General features: G+C 27.7%; 2 protein-coding genes and 1 non-coding gene across 3 annotated transcripts; 2 read left to right on the forward strand and 1 right to left on the reverse strand.

The window, feature by feature from the left end:
• Nucleotides 1–839: 839 nt before the first annotated feature.
• Nucleotides 840–966, forward strand: LOC113559516. Its single transcript, XR_003406015.1, has one exon. It is a non-coding gene; the product is annotated as a U5 spliceosomal RNA (small nuclear RNA).
• A 2387-nt stretch (nt 967–3353) lies between these two features.
• On the forward strand, nt 3354–20810 carry LOC113555463 (WD repeat-containing protein 20). The gene is made up of 7 exons (XM_026959769.1): nt 3354–3372; nt 4082–4129; nt 17409–17737; nt 18074–18256; nt 19024–19421; nt 19959–20478; nt 20561–20810. The coding sequence occupies exons 1-7, from the start codon at nt 3369–3371 to the stop codon at nt 20648–20650; spliced, it is 1572 nt and encodes a 523-aa protein (XP_026815570.1). The 5' UTR covers nt 3354–3368; the 3' UTR covers nt 20651–20810.
• On the reverse strand, nt 10265–16142 carry LOC113555464 (general transcription factor IIF subunit 1-like). Its single transcript, XM_026959770.1, has 11 exons — nt 16004–16142; nt 15862–15935; nt 12837–12971; nt 12646–12765; nt 12421–12591; nt 12226–12353; nt 12048–12152; nt 11647–11773; nt 11326–11579; nt 11082–11220; nt 10265–11019 (listed from the first exon to the last, which is right to left on the reverse strand). The coding sequence occupies exons 1-11, from the start codon at nt 16016–16018 to the stop codon at nt 10761–10763; spliced, it is 1527 nt and encodes a 508-aa protein (XP_026815571.1). The 5' UTR covers nt 16019–16142; the 3' UTR covers nt 10265–10760.
• Nucleotides 20811–23688: the final 2878 nt, after the last annotated feature.

A 23688-nucleotide genomic window follows, 5' to 3' on the forward strand; every position in this document is an offset into this window, starting at 1 on the left:
TGAGAAGAACCTTACCTGTGTTGTAGCGTTTCTTTGATAGTGGTAACCAATAATTTTTAATAATTAAATGAGAAAAAAAACCTAGAGTTCTCAAAACGATAAGTTTGATTGCATTCATGTTATCAAAACAAAAAAATATTAAAACGCCACGACACGGGTAAAGTACTTCCCAGTGCGATTTATAATTTTGGTTGTTTTGATCAAAATATCGAGGGAGTAAAGTTGTCCCGCGCAAAACAGTTTTTAACTATGTCACGCGTGTATAAGACAGAGACAACACATGTGGGCATAGCGTCCTCTCAATAAGTATTTAATAGTAAGTAATAAAGTACCGTGTAAAACGACATTGTGCCGCACGGTACGCTCCGACTTGGACGTAGACCACCCCGCGAGTCAGCGCCGACCGACGACGCGGCTGTACACACAATATCGTAATGTAAGCGATTTAGCGATGGACCGTTTCAGCGCGCCTGGCGAACAACGCGTCCGCGAGATTTCGACTACGAGTACACGCCGTTTGTCGTCGCGCGTCGTCGTGTTCGCGTCCGCTCGTCGGGCGTTTCATCTGACGGCCGACAGATGTCGTGCGCGGGCACGGTCGTTTACGGACGCGGTTACGAAGCGGTCGTCGAGCGTTCCGGACCGGTCGAATCCACCGGGTGCGGCGGTCGGCCGTCACGACAAAGTAAAAAGCTTGCACTGGTCGCGGTCCGGACTCGCGCCGGCCCGAACCACTTGCGTCCGCGTCTGGGGCACCGGTGCGGTGCGAACACCAGCAAAGTGCACGGCTTCGCGACCCGGCCGATCGTATATAGGGAACCGAACGCGCAACAGGCGGCAACTCCGGTTCCCCTTCAAGTCGAAAAAATCTTTCGCCTTTTACTAAAGATTTCCGTGGAGGGGAGCACTCAAAGGAGTGTACATTGAAATGTAATTTTTTAAATTGCTCGACCTTCTGGTCGGGCTTCTAATGCGTGAAATATAACACTTGTCAAATCATGACCTATGCGTATCACTATCGTTTAACACATACGTTCACGGTTACGTACGTCGTTGACGAATTCTAAATCTCTGATAGTGATGATGTTATGTGTTAGTATATAACGCACATTCATATTTTATGTGAGCTACCGTTTCTGTACAGTGTACCTTACATCGTAATTACACAATATAACTAGTAAATGTATAAAAGCGTTTAAGTGTGTACGTCGGTACTCGTCGCATATTTATCGTGTATCTGCCCATTACCTACCGTAATACGTAAAAAAAAAAACAACAAGACGATACAATACATTAAACGTTTTCCCAAGTTTTTATTTAGTTATTCAGATTCTTCCCATTCTCTCGTTTAAAATAATACATAATAATTATTTATCTATTTTTTTTTTTTTTTATTGATAGTGTTACAGAAGAAATATACATAACTTATAAGTAGGTACCTAGTAGTAGTAGTAGTAGTAGTAGTACGTACACAGTAACGATAGCTATCTACAATAACAAAGTTAACACTAAAATAATATAATAATTAATTATGTTCATTCAATTCAGCAGTTTTTCAAGTATTAAATATCATGGCATTAATACATTATCACTAACTTATACGCAAGAGTAATTCAATGATTGTTACAAAATAGTAACGACTAATAACTATATATATAAATGAATATTACATACGTTATACAATAAATCAAAACTCGATTAGCTATAATAAATTTAAACACGAAAATGACGGTAAACTTTTTATTGACAATATACAAAATGTAATAACTATAACTGCCACGGACGTATATTGTATATGCGTCTGTGATAACTACGTAGTATTGGTTTTTGATTAAAATTAATTTAGTATATTTTTCTAATTGGTTTATACTGTAATATTTATATTAGTAATGAATTTGCAATTTTATGTATACTCAATTTTTGGTTATAATACGTATTTTTTGTTAAGAAAACGAAAACGAAATCAAAATGATAGAATAATAATCTTTGTAAAAAATGGTTTGATAGCTCACTTGAATATGGTTTTGACGAGTGTAATATTTTAAGTTTAACAGTCCTTATAGAAAATAAACCAACAGTGTATTACTGCGTATCAGGTCACCATCTAAAAATATTAATGATTTTATAATTTTTACATAAAAACATTCAAAACTAATGCTTATTTTTGATAATGAAAATTCATTAACGAATGCCGCGTGTAGACACGATATATACATATATGTATATTATATAACGATGACGCCACGACGACGAAGGTGATACTTGTGAATATTTTTCGAAGTTCCGAATTAACAAATATGTGTCCTATTTTTGATTTCCTATAGTTTTATTTTTTTGAAAAATTTTCTAATAGTTTTATTGAACTCCGATGGCGGTAGCCGCCGGCCGGTAGCCCACGTAGATTCTTTGAGAATCACCAAAATTAGATTGTCCTAATGTAAAATGTGGTAAAACTTTTTTTTCATGAATTATGGTATACCATCGTATAGCCCTACAATCTTGATATGATGAGACAGGCAGTGGCGTACATTCAATTTTCTTATTGAGGGGGCTACATTTTATACATATGTTTATTGAAGTATTTCACGTTTTACCTAATGCTATAGGTTCATTCAAAGACCATAGTTAAAATATTCAGAATTCACACTATCATATTTGTAATAATAGGCACTTTTATTAGAAAATTGAAAACAAATCATGTACAAAATAATAAAAAATTGAATAGACACATTTAATAAGTATTTAGAACACTATTAAAAATAAAATATGTCAATAAACATATTATATATTTATATATTAATATTATTTATTCAGTTATGACGTCTAATTTACCAAAAAAAAATGTATTAGGGTAGTGTAAACCAAATGTTCCAAGAAATTAAGATTACCTATCAAGAAATTAAATCATAAAATTGACCTACTTTTTAGATTACTATTGCAAAATTGCCTATTGGTGCGATATAATATCACTATTCACAACACTGATTAGACCGTCACTAACAAGCTACAAAGAATCAAATAATAAATTAATAAAGCTAACATTATAAAATATGTTCAACTGAACGCAAATTTGCTATGATGTACGTTAGTAAGACATGTAACACATGCGGGTATATATGTATAAGGTATAACGTCTTCTTAAGTTCTTATGTTAATTAATAATTTGAAAATAAACTAATTAGTTAAAAAGTTTCAACAAGTTAATTTTTTTTAATATAAGTTTATTTGATTAGTCGTGTATTTATACGAATAGTATTATAAATAATAATATTATATTTCGCCGCATCGGACGAACCGCACTACGGCAGAACAGCATGGTCAGAATAGAAATCGCACTCGCCCCACTCATGTAGAAGGACACGGCGTAAATGTGTAATTTATAAATAATTTATTCTTTTGTATAAAAACATAAAGCCCACAAAAAAATCTGACTATACTAAAAATCATTTAATTATTATTTTTACGGACATCAATAAATATTTTGAAAAATCAACTATATAGAAAGGTAAATAAATCTCCCATTACTATTGAATAGAAAAAACAATAAAATAATTTTGAATGGCTTTCATCGACGAAATTAGGAAACTATAGTTAACAACACAGACTAATATCTCGCTGTTTCTAAGTACCTATTTAACGAAGAAATTCACACTAAATCGATACCGGTTATCGTGTTATATAAATCTTAAATAAACATTAGCAATTAATATTTCCATTAAGCTCGTATCTAAGCTAACTGATGATAAAATATATGTTTTTACGTATAATGAAACATAATAATATGATATGAACAGTACTCATAAATCACTTACGCAGAATAGTTTACTACTAAACAATATTATATGGGCATGATTGTAAATTGTGGTAAAACGCGATTACCGATTGTTTAATTTGGTTTATATCAAAATATGTTAAGGAAAATATTATATATTATATTACGTGACGTGAATGACGAGTTGGTTGTTGATATATTATGCATCTTAAGTTTTTTACGATAAATATTTAAAAACAATATCTGTGCAGTCTGTGTGGTTTGTACTTTAATAATTAAAACGTGTTTGGGTTTTTTTTTTGTTTGAAGACCCATACAAGCATTACGAGATGATGATCAATTTGCGTAATCCTACAGGTAATAACTATACCTACTTAATTTATCATTCAGGCACATTAATATGATTACCCTAACCGCATGACATTTTTTTAATTACCTATCAAATGCCGGGCGTGATCAAAATTCAAAAGATACCAGGATTTTTTTTAATAAACCTTATTAACACAATACCTATTATTAAGTTATACATTTATTTTTTATTAAAAAAATAACGTTGACATACTTAATTGAAAATGTTGTAAAAAATTATTATAAAATAAAAAATACATGTTTAATACTTTTTAATACATATTAAGTAGATATACTTATGTGAATATGTCAGTCATATTTCTATATCGGTATTGATACAATGATATATAATAATAATATATTATAATCTCATTAATCTGTATTATATAAGTAAACATATATTTTATTTATATTTATTGTTTATGAAGATGACCTTTTGGTGTTTAAAGGTCATTATAAATAATTAATATCATAATATTTATAGAATAAATATATATTATACATTATTATTATTTTATGATTTGAACGAATGAACAATGCGAAGCAGTAAAATATTGTAACCATATACACACAATAAATACATCGTATTATGATATCATTTTTAATAAAATTTGAATAATATAATATAATAAATAATAATATCGACGATTCAAGGAAAATAACATTCAAATCATTGACAACACCAAAATAAGTAGTAAAATGTATCATTAATCATAATATAGGCACTATATACATAATAATATAATATACATATATGATCAGTGCTCGACTTGGCAAAATTAAAGTAGGGGGACTCTGTTAACTTTAAAAAAAAAAGCGTCCCCATCACTTGTTAAACGTTACTAAGCCGTGGGGTCTACGCCCCTGCACTTCTTATACCCCTCTTTAAATCATATGAAAAATATTTATAAGTAATTAAACTAAAAAAAAATTACTGTAAATATTATATTGTATACATAGGCGTGCGCACGGGGCGAGCCGGACGAGCCCCGGCTTGACTGAAATTTTTTTAGGGGCATAGTAAAATTTCAAATTTATGTATATTATATTTGACTTTATCATTATATTCTTGGAGATCATGAAAATTGTATTTGTCCTAATAGTGAAATAAAATAAAAATATTTGTGTACAACCACATAATTTTTATTGATTTATTTATCTGACTAAAACATTGTGCATTAAATGTCAAAATATGTACCTAGTATGACTGAAGAAGTACTAAAGAGTCTATACTCTATAGTATAGACAATGGCCTATCGCCTATGGGAAATAAGAAAATTAATTTATCAATTATTACATAATTACACATTTTTATATTACCTACTAATAGATAATTAGATATAAAAAATGCATTGGTATTTATTAATATAATATGTAATTTTATTTTTAACTTAAAAAATATACAAGTACTTATGCCTAGCACATTAGTGTCGTATGCACATTGCACATACAACTTGATTCTATTTGCATAGGAATATACATGTACACAATTTTAAATTTACAATTATTACAATTATGTTGTAATATATTATATTACAGTATGTTAATGTGTCAAAAAATTTAGGGGCACTGTTCAAGTGTTGGGGTATTAATTCTTCTAGGCTGGACAGGAAATTAAAGTCTGCGCACGCCTATGATTGTATATTCTAGTTATAACTAATATTATAACAAACTCAAAACTAACTAAATAAAAACAATTAATTTTAACTATTTATTTAAATAGTTCCATAATTTATCATAAGACGTATATTCTAGGATGTAATAGTAATTAGAACAAATATTTTGTAGCACAATTTGTAGTGATGATTTAAGATAATTAGTAAAATAATAATAATAAATATCTTAATAATTATTAAATCTATGGTAAGAAAAATTATTATGATGTTTTCACGTGCATTTTGATAAAAATTAAGAATGATGCAGACGAAGCAGTGTCCCCTGCGTTTCCCTTAAAAATAAAAGTAGGGGTATACTAAAATTTTTGAAAAATTAGTTGGAGTACTCTGTTCCTCTGCGTCCTCCCCCCAAATCGAGCACTGTTTATGATATATGATATATGTATATAATATATATTAGTATTGCCACCTAAAATATAATCATCTACTGTTATTTTAAACATAATATCATATTATCATGTATATTATTATAAATTATAATTTATAACACTTATTTGCCGAGAGAATAATAATCTGTAGCAAAAAAACGAGGAATTACGGAAGTCACTCTGTTACATGTACATCCATAGGCGTGCGCAGACTTTAATTTCCGGTCCAGCCTGGAAGAATTAATGCCCCAACACTTGAACAGTGCCCCTAAATTTTTTGACACATTAACATACTGTAATATAATATATTACAACATAATTGTAATAATTGTAAATTTAAAATTGTGTACATGTATATTCCTATGCAAATAGAATCAAGTTGTATGTGCAATGTGCATACGACATTAATGTGCTAGGCATAAGTACTTGTATATTTTTTAAGTTAAAAATAAAATTACATATTATATTAATACATACCAATGCATTTTTTATATCTAATTATCTATTAGTAGGTAATATAAAAATGTGTAATTATGTAATAATTGATAAATTAATTTTCTTATTTCCCATAGGCGATAGGTATAATACGAAATATACGAATATACGAATATAATGATAAAGTCAAATATAATATACACAAATTTGAAATTTTACTATGCCCCTAAAAATATTCCAGTCGAGCCGGACGAGCCCCGTGCTCACGCCTATGTGTACATCATGGTTCATGTATAATATATAAATATAATATTATAATATTAGTAAATACCACATCGTTGGACAGGTTATATATATATTGTAATACCGCGAGTCCGTGAATATTGAATTTGAGACTCGAGTTCAATAATAAACCGTCGTATACAAAATACGATTCTGAAAGGAACTAATTTACTTATTCATTTAAGCATTTTTTTTATTAGTATAATACGGTAGATTAAATTAAATTTTTCCAAAAATATTGCATATTTTAATATTAAAAAATAAGTAGCAGGTCTTTAATAATTCTGATTAATATATAGAATAGTGAATTTGTATAATAATTTACATATTTACATGTACAGCTAGTCGGCTATACTTATTAACAATATTAGGTTTTTATAAAAAACAAAACTTTCTCAGTACAAAGTTTGAATTAGGTATCAACACTACAAACAAATTTAATTTTGTAACTATTATTTAGAATTTTTGATTTTTTATGCCATTTTTGGCCCTTTTGAGTAGTTTTTACTTTTTTATTGGTTATTTTTTCGATATTTTTAGTAAATATTGTTATTTAAATAATTTTGAACACATTTTATGAATTTTTATTTAATTTTTGTCTTATAAATTGTTGTAAACTAATTAAAATAATTAAAAATTAAAAATTCCATTGTGTATAGAAAATAAAAATAGAATATGTAATGGTAAAATGTTAAGTAAGTACCTATAAGTAATTATATTATAAGAAAAATTTATTTTCCGTTAATATTCAATTTTATCAATATTTGAACTTTAAAGTTTATAGTTTGATTTTATTCTAAATTTTTTTTTTATTACTTATAAGTATAAGAAAAACTCACTTGAAACCTTGCACAACATTTTTGTCCAGGCGTACAATTTTTTTATCAACATAAATAGAAAACTATAATAGGCAATTTGCATATATTTTATTTAGCGGAGCATTTATGCAGTTGAAGTGTTGTATACTTAATATTTTATGAATTAAAATTATAAATGAAAATTCTTTATGTTTTGATTTTTGCTTTTTGAATGTATGATACATGTAGGTACTTATAAATGTATGTACATAATTAATTTAAAAAAATGGTAGGTACTACAATAATTACAAAATAAAACGTCAACATATGAAAATGATATTTCACCAACAAATAGAATCAATATTGATAAATTTACATTTCATGTTTAAGCTTTTTCAGTAAATAATTACATAATTACTATATAATTCATTATATATTTTAAATTGTAAGTGTTTATTTATATAATAAAATTGGGTCACCAATTTACACTCTGCAGTCACTCCAAACGGAGCCCCTAATATAGAACTAACTTTAACAAAAATATAGTTATAGTTATAGGTAATATTATCAAACAATAATTATAAAAAATTTTCATAGAGTAATATAATATAGTAGCTATTAAGTTATAATAAATTGAAATTCGATACCTATGTAGGTACCCTAGGCATGTTTTAATAGGTCCATAATATTATAAATTACAATATATTAATATTAATGTAGTATTATTTCAAATATTTCAATACATTATCAATTACTAGTCATTACTATAAATCAGATAATTGTTTTTATATTTCAAAATTTAAAAATTCAAAACATAAATAAATATATTTTATACACATTTCAATAACATTTGAAAATTAAAATATATTTTTGTAGTTATAGATTTTTGAATAGTTTATATACTTGCAAAATGTTGAAGCAGTGTAGTAAATAATAATTCAAAATATTAAGTATTATTAATTTATTGATGACAGAATATTGTCAGTAGTCAGTACTCAGCAATAACAAATAAATACCTACCCAACTTTGATAATAATGACAATTATATATTGATTTTAATGCATATTATGTAATTATGTACATCACTAAGTATTTAAAGTTAAATTGTAGTACCATCAACAAATTATCTTTTAATAAAATTAAACATTAAGCATCATGCATTCACATGAAAATTAATTAAGTACATATTTATGTGTTTATATTTTTGTTAAAAATAAGAGTTTTTACTATATTATATTCTTATTTATTTATAAATATAAGATTACAACATGTAAAAATAAATTATATTATCTATTTAATACTTGTAAAATATGGTACATTCTGTAATCTCTATTTACATTTAAATCCAAGCCATAGTCAATGCTTAAAGAGTATAACACAAACACATAGTTGTCTCAATTCCACCAATATACAGCATAAGAAATTTTATGTCGGCAGTTCCAAATACTTTTTGATTTTTATTTTCTAATATTTTAAATTGTAATACCTAATTTATGTATGTATAACATAAAAAAAATTCAAACATTGTATAAAATTCATATGAAACCATAAATAATATTTTTACTTTTAAGTTCGATAATAGGTTAATTCACTCTATTATTAAGGTTTTTACACAAAGCAACAAAATTGGAACTGTTTAACACAAATAAGGTATGTCGTACATTTGTAAGATATAGTTTGTGTTATACATGACTACGTGAGTGTAGTGTCTTTATTCTTCTAAATAATGCTTTACAAAAATGTAGTATAATAAAAACAATTAAACATATTACCTTCAAATATTGCAACATCTAATAAATATTCATAAACTAAATTCCAATTTTTTTTACCTCATGAAGCTCTGTAAATTTATTTATTTTTATTGATAACCTCAAAGAACTGTAATAGGCAATAGGATAATTAAAAAGAACATTGTGTTAGTGAAATAGGAAAGACTATGATAACAATATTAATATGTTACTCATAATTTATTATTGAACTAGTTGCATTAGGATATTTTGTAATAGTAAATGAGAATGCCCAACTATAGTTACAACCATATTGCCAATGCTAGTATTAAAATGTGTAGACAAGATTGTACAGTTGCCATAAGCACGGTTTACAGTGATTAGGTATGTTTTGTAAACAAATTAATTGGAAATAAAAAAGTATAAGCAATAAACATTCAAAAGATACTTTTATACTTTTCTTGGTATCAAAAATAGGTTTTTAACTGTCAATAGTTGGCAGTGACTACTGACTAACAAGTTTAGGTACATATAATGTAAATTACAAAAATTATTATAAGAGTACCAATATATTGTAAAATTTCTTTTATTTAAAATATTGGGTATTTTTGATAAAATAATTTTTTATTAAATATAATTTAATAAAATATTTACTTATTATACTCATTGTTATTATTTATTTGTTTAAATTCAATAAAAAAAATTATCTGTACTTATTTAAAAATCTAATTATAACTCAGCTTACAAATAACAAATAATATTTTAATATACACAAGGAGAAAAAAAAATTATTTAGAATTTGCATTTTGACAAAATATAAAAAAAATATATTAACAGGATATAATAATCAATATTTGCCTTCTTTATTATAAAATATTATTATTACATAAAAGAACGTTATATTAATATTACTTTCATGTATTCGTTTTTCAAGTACATAACACAATTTATGTTTCACAGTTCACTTTTATGATCATTAATTTAACAACAAATTTGAACACAGTAAATAAATTTACTATGCTACATGCCTACATAATATTTAAAATATGAAAACAAATACAGATTTAAATATTATAGTTACTTATTGAGTAAACAAATTTTTTGAGATGTTTTTTTAACCAAGTTAAAATTATGATAAAAATAAATTAACAATAAAAAAAAGTTTAACTATGAATCACAATTTAAGATAATACGATCAACCATCAAACTATACACAGGTAGTCAAATTAAATCACTAAAACAGGTGGTTTTTTGACTACAAGACATGTGATATGGCGTGAGTGCACAATTTAAGTAATTTAAGTACAAAAAAAAAAAAAAAATTGTAAAATTTAATATGATTTTGGTTAGGACTTTTAGTGTTTTAATGACAAGTACATTTTGTTCTTTATCATTTTCTTTTCGGGATTGATCCTCTTTAATAACAATGCTATAATCCTAACCAATTGTTCAGAGCTTAAATTAGAACGATTCTTAAATTTAGTCACAAGTTGAGTAGTAGTTATTGGTTTTCGTGATAAATATCTACGAACAGCCTCCTCAGTTATTCCATGAGTATCAGACATAGTAACTGGTGAAAAATCAACTTTAGCTTTTTTCTGGGTAGGCTCCATACTAAAATGAAAATATAAGTTTTAGTTAACAGTATGGTATGCAATACAAAATGTTAATATTACCTTTGATTAGATGAATCGCCTGACAAACCAATGAGATCACCACCATTATTCTTCATTCCATCTAGACTAAATGGTCTTTTTCTACTAATTGGCTCACTGTCTATATCTGAACTATCTACAGAACTATCACTGTCTGAATCTTCAAATAAAAAATAAAAAATATATGACAATAAGCTATTTGACTTTTTGTATAAGCTTACAAATTAAATTTGATAAAATACTTGATATCAAATAAATTAATTACCTGATTCTTTTTTAGATTTTTTGTCAGTGATTTTCTTTTTTTTCTTATTCGGTGAAGATTGTTTAGGTTTATTTTCCTCTTTTTTGATCTTATCTTCTTCTTCCACATCAGTGTTATTTTGCTCATCCTTATTTTCTTCCTTTTTCTCTGCGTCTTCATCTTCGTCTTCATCTGATGTCAATAGACTTTTTAATGCCTTTTCTTCTGACACTCCCTGCATTTCTTTAGTAACTTTAGCTTCATCATCTGATACACTATAGAAAAAATTATAAATTTTAGATTTACAATGTAAAAAATACTGCAACATAGCAAAATAATTACTCGTCTGAAGAATCTGATATATAATCCAACTCTCTGCCCTCTTCATCACCATCATCACTTTCTTCAGTTGCTGATTCATCAGACCCTTTTGACTTTTTTTTTGGTTTAGCTTTGACTTTGCTTTTTTCTATAAAATAATAATTTCATGATTATATTTTGAAAATCATAAACAAGCAACTATTGTTATATTACAAACATTTATCAAAATAAAATTGCTATTTTTCATAAAAATATCTTTTTTTAAGTTATTTATTATTAAATAAAAATGTAACAATAATGAATATTTAAGTTTTTAGATTTCTGAAACATTGTGAAAATTCTAAATTTCTGATATTAAAATAATTGATTACACAGGATACATAGGTAAATTATAAATTTTTATCAAATGAAGATTGCCTTACGTTTTTGTTTCTTTTTCTTTTCAATTTTTTCCTCGTCCTGTTCTTCTTCTTCAGACTCATCTTCTTCACTTTCCTCCCATTCTTCCATTTCAGATATTTTGAGTTCTAATATAAAATTGACCAAAATATATCAATAATAGCAATTAATATATCTAAATAGTAGTTAAGTTTTTCAAACCTTTGCTTTTACGACTTTTTGCTGTTTTTTTCCCTTTAGTTTTATCATCTTCATCAATTTCTTCCTCTTCTTCATTTTTAAGCCTCTTTTGTACCATGAGAGTAAAATGATTCAAAACTTTATTGCGCCTATGTATTTTTTTATTTATATAATTGTAATATATATTAATTAACTTATAATTTTCTAATCTAATACCTTCCAAATTCTTCTTCTGCTTCTTCAGAAGTTAATGTTTTGTAACGTTGTACTGGTTGAAAGTTATACCATTCTTCTAGTTTATGTGCAATGATTATACCATCTTCACCGTGAGTAAACAAGTAATATGAAGAATTGTCAGTAATTCCACCTTCACGTACACCTCTAAATCTAAAATAACCAATTATGTATTATCATATAAATAAATTAAAAAAAAAGACATACTTTTTCCCACCAACTTTCAATGTCCAAGGACTAGATTCTGATACTTTTTTATTACCTCCATATCTTCTTTTCCTTGCTTCTTGTCTAGCTTCACGACCAAATTCACTTCCAGCCCCAAATCTAATATAAATTAAACATCAAAATTTATAGCATCATGATATTATATATAAAAAAAAACATTTGATAGGTACTTAGGCATATCTTCTTCTGCAATTTTTCCATCTACTTTATTCGTGTCTCTTTCCATTTTGGCATGAGACCACTTGTCAAAGTCAATGTTTAAGTTACTATTAAATTTCATCATCTGATATTTTACATCAGATGTTCTATAAATTAATATAAATACAATTTGTTAAATTAGGTATGTGATGTTAATAAGTAATTGTTTTTTTTTCATGATATTAGTACTGTTACACATATAAACTATATAATTGGTTATAACGGATAAAAGCATTGAATTATATATATTTTATTTTAAATAATGTAAAATAAAAATATGAATGTAGAAAATCTGTTCTAATTTTATGTTTAAAACTAGAGTGAATTAACCTGTTATCAAATTTATAGGTAAGAATATTATCTGTGTTTTCTTGCTGGGTTTTTACAATAATATATTCATTTTGGTTGCAACCCAATTGCATGTAAAAAAAAATAAAGGTACAAAGTTCATGCCATCTCTTGAAGGAGTCTGCCCGAATTGCATGCCACCCATACTACCCACAAGTTCATTTATCATGCACTTAAGTGCATAGCTTAAACTTTCTGATTAGGCAATTCAACTCATATACATACATAATTTTGTGACTTATTTTATGGCTAACAGTTTATTTCCACTATTAAGTTGGGTTAAATTTTCTAATTCTACAATGCGTACAACTAATGTTTATGAATCATTCCATTCCAAACTGAATATCATGTTTTATTCTCTAAGTCCTAGTATATTTCAATTAGTCAATATTTTAAAGCAAGTACAGTGTGATATACAGTGGACGCTGCTTATAAAACTCACTTTGGGACCAGCACAAAGTGAGTCTTATAATCGAATGAATCTTTTAGGCAAAGTGGGGAAAAAAAAATTTAATTACATATTTATGTATTTTATTTTACTACATATTTTGATTTAATTTAAATTACTTTAATACATAAAATTATATATTACATACTTATTATTGAATGAATTTAAAAATTCTGATAAAAAAATTTAAATTATAATACATATTATACAAATAATTATACATTAATAAAAAATTATAAAAATGTATATACTGTTTATGAAAACAATTTGTAATTTTGGTTTATTTTGAGTTATAAACTAATATTCTGAAAATATATTTCTCGTACTCATATTATCATATTACAATAATTGTGAACATGTGAAACGCGATAAAATTTGTTGTACATTCAAACATTATAAAGAATAAATCAAAACTAGAAATAACCAATAATGTTTATTTTTTACCATTTTTTTTTACAAAATTTGAGTCTTATAACCGAATTTTTTATAATGTATTTGAATACATCCATATTGTTCCAGACGATTTTGAAACTAATAAGCAGAACTTTATATCCATAAGTTTTATAAGCGGCGGCCACTGTATATGTGAAAATGCGTAGTTCAAATTTAAATTATAGACGTCAAAAAATATTCGATAAAGAAAAATGTATAAGTTCAGTGATGACAATTTTATTTGTAGATAAGTAAATAATATTCACAGTGTCAACTTCTCCCATATTTGTATATTTTATTTAAATGTAAGAAAAGCCTATTCTTTTAGTGGAAAAGTAAGTTAAATAATTACTTTATTCAGCAAAATTATGCAGGGCATGCAATTTGGATAAAATCCTTTATGAGGTGGAATTTAATTTAGACAGACCCTTCTAAGAGATGGCATGGAATTTGGACATTCCAATTTATATTAATTTTTTTGGCATGCAATATGGATAATAAACCAATTCATTTTTAAGTAACGCATGAATACTATATTCTATTCAGAATGAGATTGTATCTTGGCGGCCAGCTTGTGCGCATGGGTGTGGCTTTACTACACAGCAGGCCTGCAGATAGTTGACTCGGTAGGATGGACAAACGGGTGTTGTCTGACTTCCGCTCGACAAAAACTGGTTGCCGCCTGAGGTACGATCTCATTCCGAATAGAGTATAGACCAATTAATTCTAATATTTAAATTAACAAGACAAAATTGTAAGTATTGGATATACATTTTCCTATGTTAAATATTAATAAGGTGGAAGGTATGATATGTAATATGAATAAAATAAAAATATCAAAAAAAATTGCAGAAAATTACCTACTGTAATAACTAAGAAGAAACTTTTTTTTACATAAGTTACGATTTATAATGATCACATAATGACACCTTTAATTTTATTTAAAATACATTTTTATTTGTTAGTAATCCCAGTATAACAACTTTATAATTGACTTTAAACACAACATCTATGGCAGATTATAGTTGGAATATTTATTGGGAATGAAGAAAAAAAACATTATCAGATATTCAGATAAAACAAAATTTATTTTTTATTTTTTTTATTATTATTATTATAGTAATAGTGTCAGATGAATATTCTTCACTTATTTTAATATTTCAATTTTTTTTTATCATACTTATGACTGTTCATGTATTATTTATTGACATATGTACTGTTTATTGCTAACAATAGGTTTTATAATTTTGTATGCAAGTACTTAAATTAATAATATTAATTTTAAATATTTAGGTACTTTATGTTTAGAAAAGATATAGGTATTAATCATCCATTGTTTATTAATTAATAATTATTAATTTTTTTTTTTAAATATATGAAGAACATATTACTCAGTAGTTATTAGTTTTTTTGGGCTTAAGGATCATTCATTGTAATTAATGGACTTGACAAAAATTGTTAGAGTTAATTTTTTATGGCTTTGTAACACATTGATAACAAAAAATAATCTTATCTAAAATGTACATAATATTTAATAATTTAACATGTACATAAATCAAGTTACAATATGTTTTTGGGGTTATTAAAATGATTTATTTAATAAGGATGATCGTTTAAACTAAAATAATAATTTTAAAACATATAATCTAGCAATTAGAGGATACTTACAAATTATAAAAACACTAACAAGGTTTACATATACAAAATTGATAATTGTACTTGTATGCATAGAAAAAATAAATAAACATTTATAGCTGTATAATACTCACTTGGGTACTCTTAACGAGAATTCTTTTGTATTTACCATGGGTGACATGTAAGCAATATTGCTACTGCCGACTTTCTACAATTTGTAAAAAATGTTAATCTATAGTAAAAAAAGGTAGAATAATTATTAACTATGGAACTTACTTGTGAAAAACTCATCGTTGGCAGTCAAATATAAAATAATAAATTGTTTGATTCGTACGTCGAGTCGTCGTTGTCAAAAATACAAGTCATTAGCGTAAAGTCGCTTTAGACGAGCACACAACACTCAGCTCGGAGTTCAGACTGAACACACGCCAAATGTTATCAATGAACTCGTGATAAATCTCAAAGCTTGGGATAACGTGATACTGATCGTAGCAGTGGTACCAACACCGCCGCTGCCGGCCAAATAGATGAATAGACGACTAATTCACGAAATTAATATTTATGTGCGCGAATGTCGCGAATTAGTTGATTATGAAATAGAAAAAAGATTATGACTTCCGAGTTGCCACTTGCCGGTGTACTATATTATAAACACATCGTCATCATCAGTCATCTTCTATATCCGTTGAAACGTTGGGTTATATACGTCCAAGAGATACATGTTATAAAAAAAAAAATACAAATTTACAATGATACACGACGTCCTGTGCTGGTGCAGCAGCTATTCTAGCGTTCTCAAAACGTAATTCCTTAACCATAGATCGTAGAATTATTATTTTGTGGTCTGCGATAATGTTGATAATTTCGAAACAACCCGGTATGCTCTTTCGAGTCTTACGTTACCTATTATATTAGTTACGTTATAAATGGACATGCATGTCGATAATAAATTTAATATAATTTTCATGGACGAGCCCTCTCTAAACCCTCCAGCCGAATCAAGTATATTATTATCTCCGAGTCGTGTTCAATAACCGCAGCCTCACGATCTGTGAAAAATAATATATATTGTTTATTTTTCATTTTGTTATCACTTGACCTATTGACAGTCAGGACTGCGTTCTGTGCAGTCAGTTCCCCTATCGTCCTATCTGTAATCCCGAATATGTCGACATGTCGAGGAGCTGCAGCTGATAACGCGACTCGACGTCGTCTCCGCCGCCGCCGACGATGAGTTTTTCATCCGTAAGTACCAAGTACAATCCCATGATAATAACACAACTTTATCATGGTAATGAATTCGGGGCTATTTCGTGTATCTTTTATCATCAATCACATTGCTCGTAATATTTTCACCGGTGATGATTGACAACAACAATAACACTACGATTATTGTTCCTTCGCCGTCGATCGCAGTGATACAACGCGGCCAGTATCGTCGCGAAAGCCGCCCGGTGCCCGAGACAATGTTGTGCTCTGTCCGACGGTCGTAGTTGACGGTCTGCCCGGGACGACGTGACAAGTCGAGAGACGACCGCGCGATAGTTGTTCGATAAAACAGGTGCCATCCGTCCGTGATCGACAGATCGCCCAGCCGCGATGTGCCACGCGTTTTCGTCGTCGACGTTCGCGTCTTGTCGCGCCCGGTCGTGATCGACAGCGTATTCTGTGTGTTCCGCAGCTGACCGGCCGAGATGTGACAGACGCCCGACCGGTATGAACGCGGCGGCCGACGGTTACGGTTCGTCGTGCATCATGTCCATGAGCTTGGACGGCTGTGGCAAGGAGCAGCTCAAGACGCAGTTCGTCACCAGGGAGGGCGTTTACAAGCTGCTGACGTTGGCCACGTACTCCCGGCCGAACCGCATCGGCTACAACGTGCAGACCAACACGTCCGTGCACGTGTCGTTTGTCGGCTACTCGTCGTCGGATACCAACGGCAACAATGACCGCATGTGCTTCAATATCGGACGGGAGCTGTACGTTTTCTACTACAAAGGAACGAAAAAGGTGAGCGATCTCAGTTCCGTTTCACTCGTTACAGTCAGGCGTATAGTATAGGTAGCTCTACGTCGAGGTTTAAGATGTCTCACGGATGTCCTTAAGACTCCAATTTTTTTTTATGTTATCTAAGAGCTTGTCTGATTTCGTTCATTGTGGTTAGCAAAAGCTCGACATTCAGATAGTCCTTAATTTTAAATATATTTTCAAGTCAGTTCAAACAATCATATAGGCACAACTTTTCTAGTATAGGTTCTACTATTTAACATGAATAAATTATTATAATTAAAAAAAATATATAATATATATATATATATTTAATTTTTTGTTTTGTATTATTTACAGGGAGCAGATTTAACTAAACCCATAGATAAGAAATTATATAAAGGAATAAGTCCTACATGCCATGACTTCAATTCAACTGCAACAACTGAAGACTCACTACCATTAATTGTGGGGTTTTCAACAGGATTGTTACAGCTAATTGACCCTGTTAGAAAAGATGTTAGCGTATTATTTAATGAAGAGGTAAGCAATATACTTTTTTAGTTAATTTGAATATTATATTTCACATATTTTTAAGTACTAGTGTTATTATATGGTATGTAGAGTTTAAATTGGCTATTTTGTATAGTGGCACAGTAGAATGTGTTTAATAAGTCACCAGTTAATAAACTTATACCAAGTTGTATGACAAATTGATTAATTTGATGGTTCAATAAAATTTAATAGACCAATCATGGTTTAAGGACTATTAGCTCAATATTGATTCATTAAATGTCGAGTTAAATGTTTAGTGATTGTTCATGAAACTCGACAATAAAATCTTTAGTCCCAGCTGAATTTCCTATCTTTTTTGTGTATCATGTTTTATACAACCTATAGTTAATTGGACCAAACAGTGTGGTCCCTTGAATGTTGCACTAATAGGTCATTAATATGCATACACATGTGTGTATTGTCTTCTTATGTATTGTGTAACAAATTGTATGTTTAGAAGAATCCATTTTACTTGATTATTTTAATATTAGACTGAGTTTACCTATGTTCAAATTTAAAGATTGTTATGCTTCCTAGGACACCTCAAATGGTTTTTTGGTAATATTTTTACCTTTAAATTTGATAATAATAATAAAATGCTAGGTATACATATAATTTACTCTAATATTAAAAATAACAGTGAAATGGATTCTTTTGAATGTTAAATTGTTTATATTATATGTTAGCAAGACAGACTATTTATGTGAGTATAAAATCCTCTTAAATAATTTATACTGTATTATTTTTTCTTCTAGAAAATCATTGATAAAACGAAAGTCACATGTGTCAAATGGGTACCAAATTCAAAACATTTATTCCTTGCATCACATGCTAGTGGTCAGTTATATTTGTATAACGAAACATTTACATGTGGTACAACAACGCCAAGTTATCAACAAGTGAAATCTGGTGAAGGTTATACAGTACATACATGTAAAACAAAAAGCACGCGAAATCCAATGTATCGATGGTTAATTGGCGGCGACTACAACAGCATTAATGAGTTTGCATTTTCTCCATGTAGTCTTTACTTAGCAGTTGTTTCCCAAGATGGATTTCTCCGAGTATTCCATTATGATAAAATGGAACTGATTGGAATGGCTCGAAGCTATTTTGGTGGATTTCTTTGTGTTTGTTGGTCACCTGATAGTCGGTAAATAAAATATTACATATTATATATTGATAAATTAAAATATTAAGTCAGAAAAATTGTATTGGCTCTGCTATATGGAATGTTGCATAAAACAATTGTAAATTAATGTTAACTAACGTTATTGAATAAATTAAACCATATTTTATTTGATAAAACTAACTGATAAATTTTGTTATCAGTTCTGTAAAATTACCATACCAAAATTTAACTTGTAAGATACAGGTAAAATAACAAATAAATTACAGAGCCAGTAAACTTTTGTGTTCAAGCAATACCCAGCTTTATTTACAGATAAGTCGCTACAGAATGTTTATGCAATCCACACATAATATCTTTAGAAATTTCACTCCAAATTATAAACAAAATGTTTTTGGTCTATTCTAGACAATACCGATATAATACCATAGTAATAGTACCTAACCCAGTAAAAATAGAACAATTTCAATTATTTTTAAAAATACATCATTTTATTTTAATGTTGTTTGTGTATAGAATTAACTAATAAGTATAATAATACTGAATAAATATTATTTTTAGATACATAGTGGTCGGAGGAGAAGATGATTTGGTTACAGTTTATAGTATTTCTGAGAATAGAGTCATAGCCCGTGGTCAAGGACATCATAGTTGGGTTAGTGTGGTGGCGTTTGATCCATACACAAGTACACCGCCGTCCATGGAACCATGTATACCAGGATACTACAGACTAGGTTCAGTAGGGCATGACACACAAATGTGTTTATGGGACATTACTGACGACATATTACATCATGTAACATTAGTGTCACCGCTTCCTGTGATATCTAAACAAAACGGTGTTATGAATAATGTGAAACATAATGTTAATGCTAATAATGTACAAAAACAAACTCAAGACCCTATGCGATTGATTGGTACTACTGCTTGTCCACGTTTTGATCAGTGTCCACGACTTGAACCATTAATATGTAAGAAAATTGCTCATGATCGATTGACAGCTTTAATTTTTCGGGAGGATTGTTTTGTAGCTGCTTGTCAAAATGGATATGTGTACACTTGGGCTCGTCCTGGAACAATTGTAAGTGTTGAATCGAGTACAAATCGTTTAAATTTAAAAATAAATACTTTAATATATTTATACAAAATTTTTTTTTTTCCAGACAAGCCTCAATGCACATTTGGTTTCAGATCCAAATTCCATCATGTCATCATTAGATCTACCTTCATTAAATCCTACATCTGCAGTGTAATGAATAATTTACTGCAAGTAATACGATACTCGTTATTGAAATTATGATAATTTTATGTTCTGTTATATTTATAACCAAAATAAATGAAAAATTGACAAGCAAAAGGTGATAATTAAAAAAAAAATTAACAATTATAGTTCAAATGAATAACTTATTATTATCGTACTTTAGAATAGTAATTACATTTTAAAATAACAAAATGAATTAAAACAAAAACAAATAGGCTGTGATCATTTATTAATATTGTCAGCTAATCTAATAAAAAATCTTTTTATATCTTAATGGGAATTGTAAAATATGAAAGAAATATTTTATAAAGACCATAGGTATATTTTATTTTGTATGTTTTTCTTTGATCAGATCTGTTTAATACTTGTAATCAGGACTTTTGTTGTCTTGTATTCAGATATATTGTGTTCAGTCTTAATTTCTCCCTTCAAATTATGTGAGTAATATTTTTCATGTTCAAAAGTTTTGATTGTATACCCTGATAAAACAGATAATATAATTATTTTGATAACAATTGCGCAGTTAATGTGTTGTTAAATGGTTCATTAAAGACTGTAAAGCCCAAGAACCTATGCGAGTAAAAAAACTGAATAATAACTTAAATAACAAACAAACATTACAAGCTTTTACATTTTTTTATTATTTACAAATACAACTACATTAAATAAGTAAAATAAAAAATAGATCAGAAATGGATTATATTGATTATTTATTAAAATAAATTTATTATTACCATTGTACATAAATATTATTTGTACTAGACAATTTAGACTGATCCCAAATAAAACATGCTAAAATGTATATATATAAATAAGTATCTTTATTAGTTTTATAGTATAAGATCATTTTGATTGACTGGTAGGATTATTATACATAAATGTATCTGTACAAAATATTATATAAAACAAGTTTTCATTTTGTAATAGTTTAATTATTTATACCAATATAAAATCCAATTTGAATTTATTTTCATACCACCTTATTGACTGAGTTATATTTTTTTTTCATATTATATTTCATTACTGTTATTTTTATTATGACATCAATGTTTGTATTGTAAGAAAGGACATAAATTAAAATGCAATTGTAACTAGAAATTAGTAAACACGCCAAAATTGTGGGTTAGATAACTTTAAAAAACCAACTTTTTAATCTCTAAAACTACCACTTATAACTGGTTTTTTTATGCTAGAAACTGTTTTAATTACATTTTATCTTTTATCGTACTTAAACATAAAATGTTGTCACATTCCACAGTCTGTTATATTATTTTAAAATAATTTCTATGTGTGCTTAGCTAGTCAAAATTCTACTATGAACAGCTGTACCTTTACTTTTCTTTTTCTTTTTTTATATATTGCAAGGGTAATTTTTGTCTTGATTGAATATTTTAATTGATTAGTATTGTATTATGATTTTTTTTTTTTTAAGAATATGATATAATATTTTACTAATCATTTTTGTATACTTTTAATATAATTTTAGTTCAATAATTATTTAAAAATCATTTAATTGTTCTTATTTGTTGGATAATTTTATGGCCAATATATATATTTTATATATTATTAAATTACTTACTCATTGCATTCAGTAAAAAACATTTAGTTGTTACATACATACTATAAGTTACTTTTATGTGTACGAGAAACATTTTTTTTTAACTACCTACCTTGTGTTAGTGATTTAAAATCAAAATTCTTTACATTTTTCATAACAAAATATATAACCTATAAGGTAGTATCTTGTTACTAATAGATTAAATTATATTTGTTTATTATTAAACTTAAATATAATGTAATCAAACCATATTAATTAATTGATAATTAATTATTTTTAATTTAAAAAATTGTAAAATTTTTAATTTCAATTAATATAAATTATTATTTTTTATATATATATACCTGTATATAAAATAAGACTTATTTAATTTTTAAATGGAATATTTGAAAGCAATTGGAATACTATCAATATATCAATTAATATTCTTTTGAAATGTAATATTATGATGTAGATGATAATATGTTATTTTATTATGTATTATGGTTTAAAGTTATTATATGTCTTTTTGTATTATTAAAAACATTTAAAATGAAAATTATACTATACAGAAACGTTTTGTTTATTATTTAGTTATATGCTGTGCTCGAGCACACACAGATCCGTACGTCAAGTATTTATATATTGACATAATGTAACTTAGTTACATTGTTTAGTGACTTGAAATTTGATTACATTACCTCAAATCAATATGATTTTTATTATTCCTTAATCTCCTTTGACACTGTAGCAAAATCTGAAATGGATTTAAAAAATATATAAATGGTTTGATTTTTTTACTTTGAAAAATTAAAATAAGATTAAAAATTAAAAACTTTGAGTTACGTCAATCAGTCAAAATTTACAGAAACAAAAACTAAAAAGTACTACAATCTGAACATATTTTTTTTATTTCGACGGTTGGTAGTTTTATAATGTTGTATACGCCAACCAAACAAAAAATGGATACCTTATTTTCTTTGTCTATGATACCTACTACAAGTACTATAATATTATGGACATTATATTACTCGTTTTATATTTGCACCCCAAATGATAGGGCCAACGAGTAAAAAATATTGTATATTTTTTGTTAAAAGTGGTATAATTTCTAATTTCGAGTGACAGGATGATAAAAACACTTAATTATTATCATTTGATATATTAAATTAATATTTTTTTTTCAACAAGCAGAGTCAATAATAATATAATGTAATATCTATGATACAATTTTTATGAATTGTCCGCACTATCGTAATTCCGAATACGTGTTGACTGTTAAGCAGTCAAGCACAAGTCCAATAGTTGAGTTTTAAATTGTAATAATTGTATCTATTTTTGAGTAGTAAACTAGTAAATGATTTTATTTTTCGAATAATTGAATAATTCATACGATAATCTTTGAAATTGAAACGGTTTTCAACTAGTAGATAGTACTAATGTCTTTGGGATAGATCGATTCCCGGCGTTCCGCGTAGTGTGTACATTCTTAT

Source organism: Rhopalosiphum maidis, chromosome 3, assembly GCF_003676215.2.
Source record: "Rhopalosiphum maidis isolate BTI-1 chromosome 3, ASM367621v3, whole genome shotgun sequence".
NCBI lineage: Eukaryota > Metazoa > Arthropoda > Insecta > Hemiptera > Aphididae > Rhopalosiphum > Rhopalosiphum maidis.

What these genes read in the sequence shown, in the direction of transcription:
- LOC113555463 (XM_026959769.1), top strand. An exon ending in GCGTATTATTTAATGAAGAG is followed by an intron (nt 18,257 to 19,023) that starts GTAAGCAATATA and finishes TTTTTCTTCTAG; the next exon opens with AAAATCATTGATAAAACGAA. An exon ending in GGGCTCGTCCTGGAACAATT is followed by an intron (nt 20,479 to 20,560) that starts GTAAGTGTTGAA and finishes TTTTTTTTCCAG; the next exon opens with ACAAGCCTCAATGCACATTT.
- LOC113555464 (XM_026959770.1), bottom strand. An exon ending in TTGAAAGTTGGTGGGAAAAA is followed by an intron (nt 12,592 to 12,645) that starts GTATGTCTTTTT and finishes TGGTTATTTTAG; the next exon opens with ATTTAGAGGTGTACGTGAAG. An exon ending in GCAGAAGAAGAATTTGGAAG is followed by an intron (nt 12,354 to 12,420) that starts GTATTAGATTAG and finishes AAAAATACATAG; the next exon opens with GCGCAATAAAGTTTTGAATC.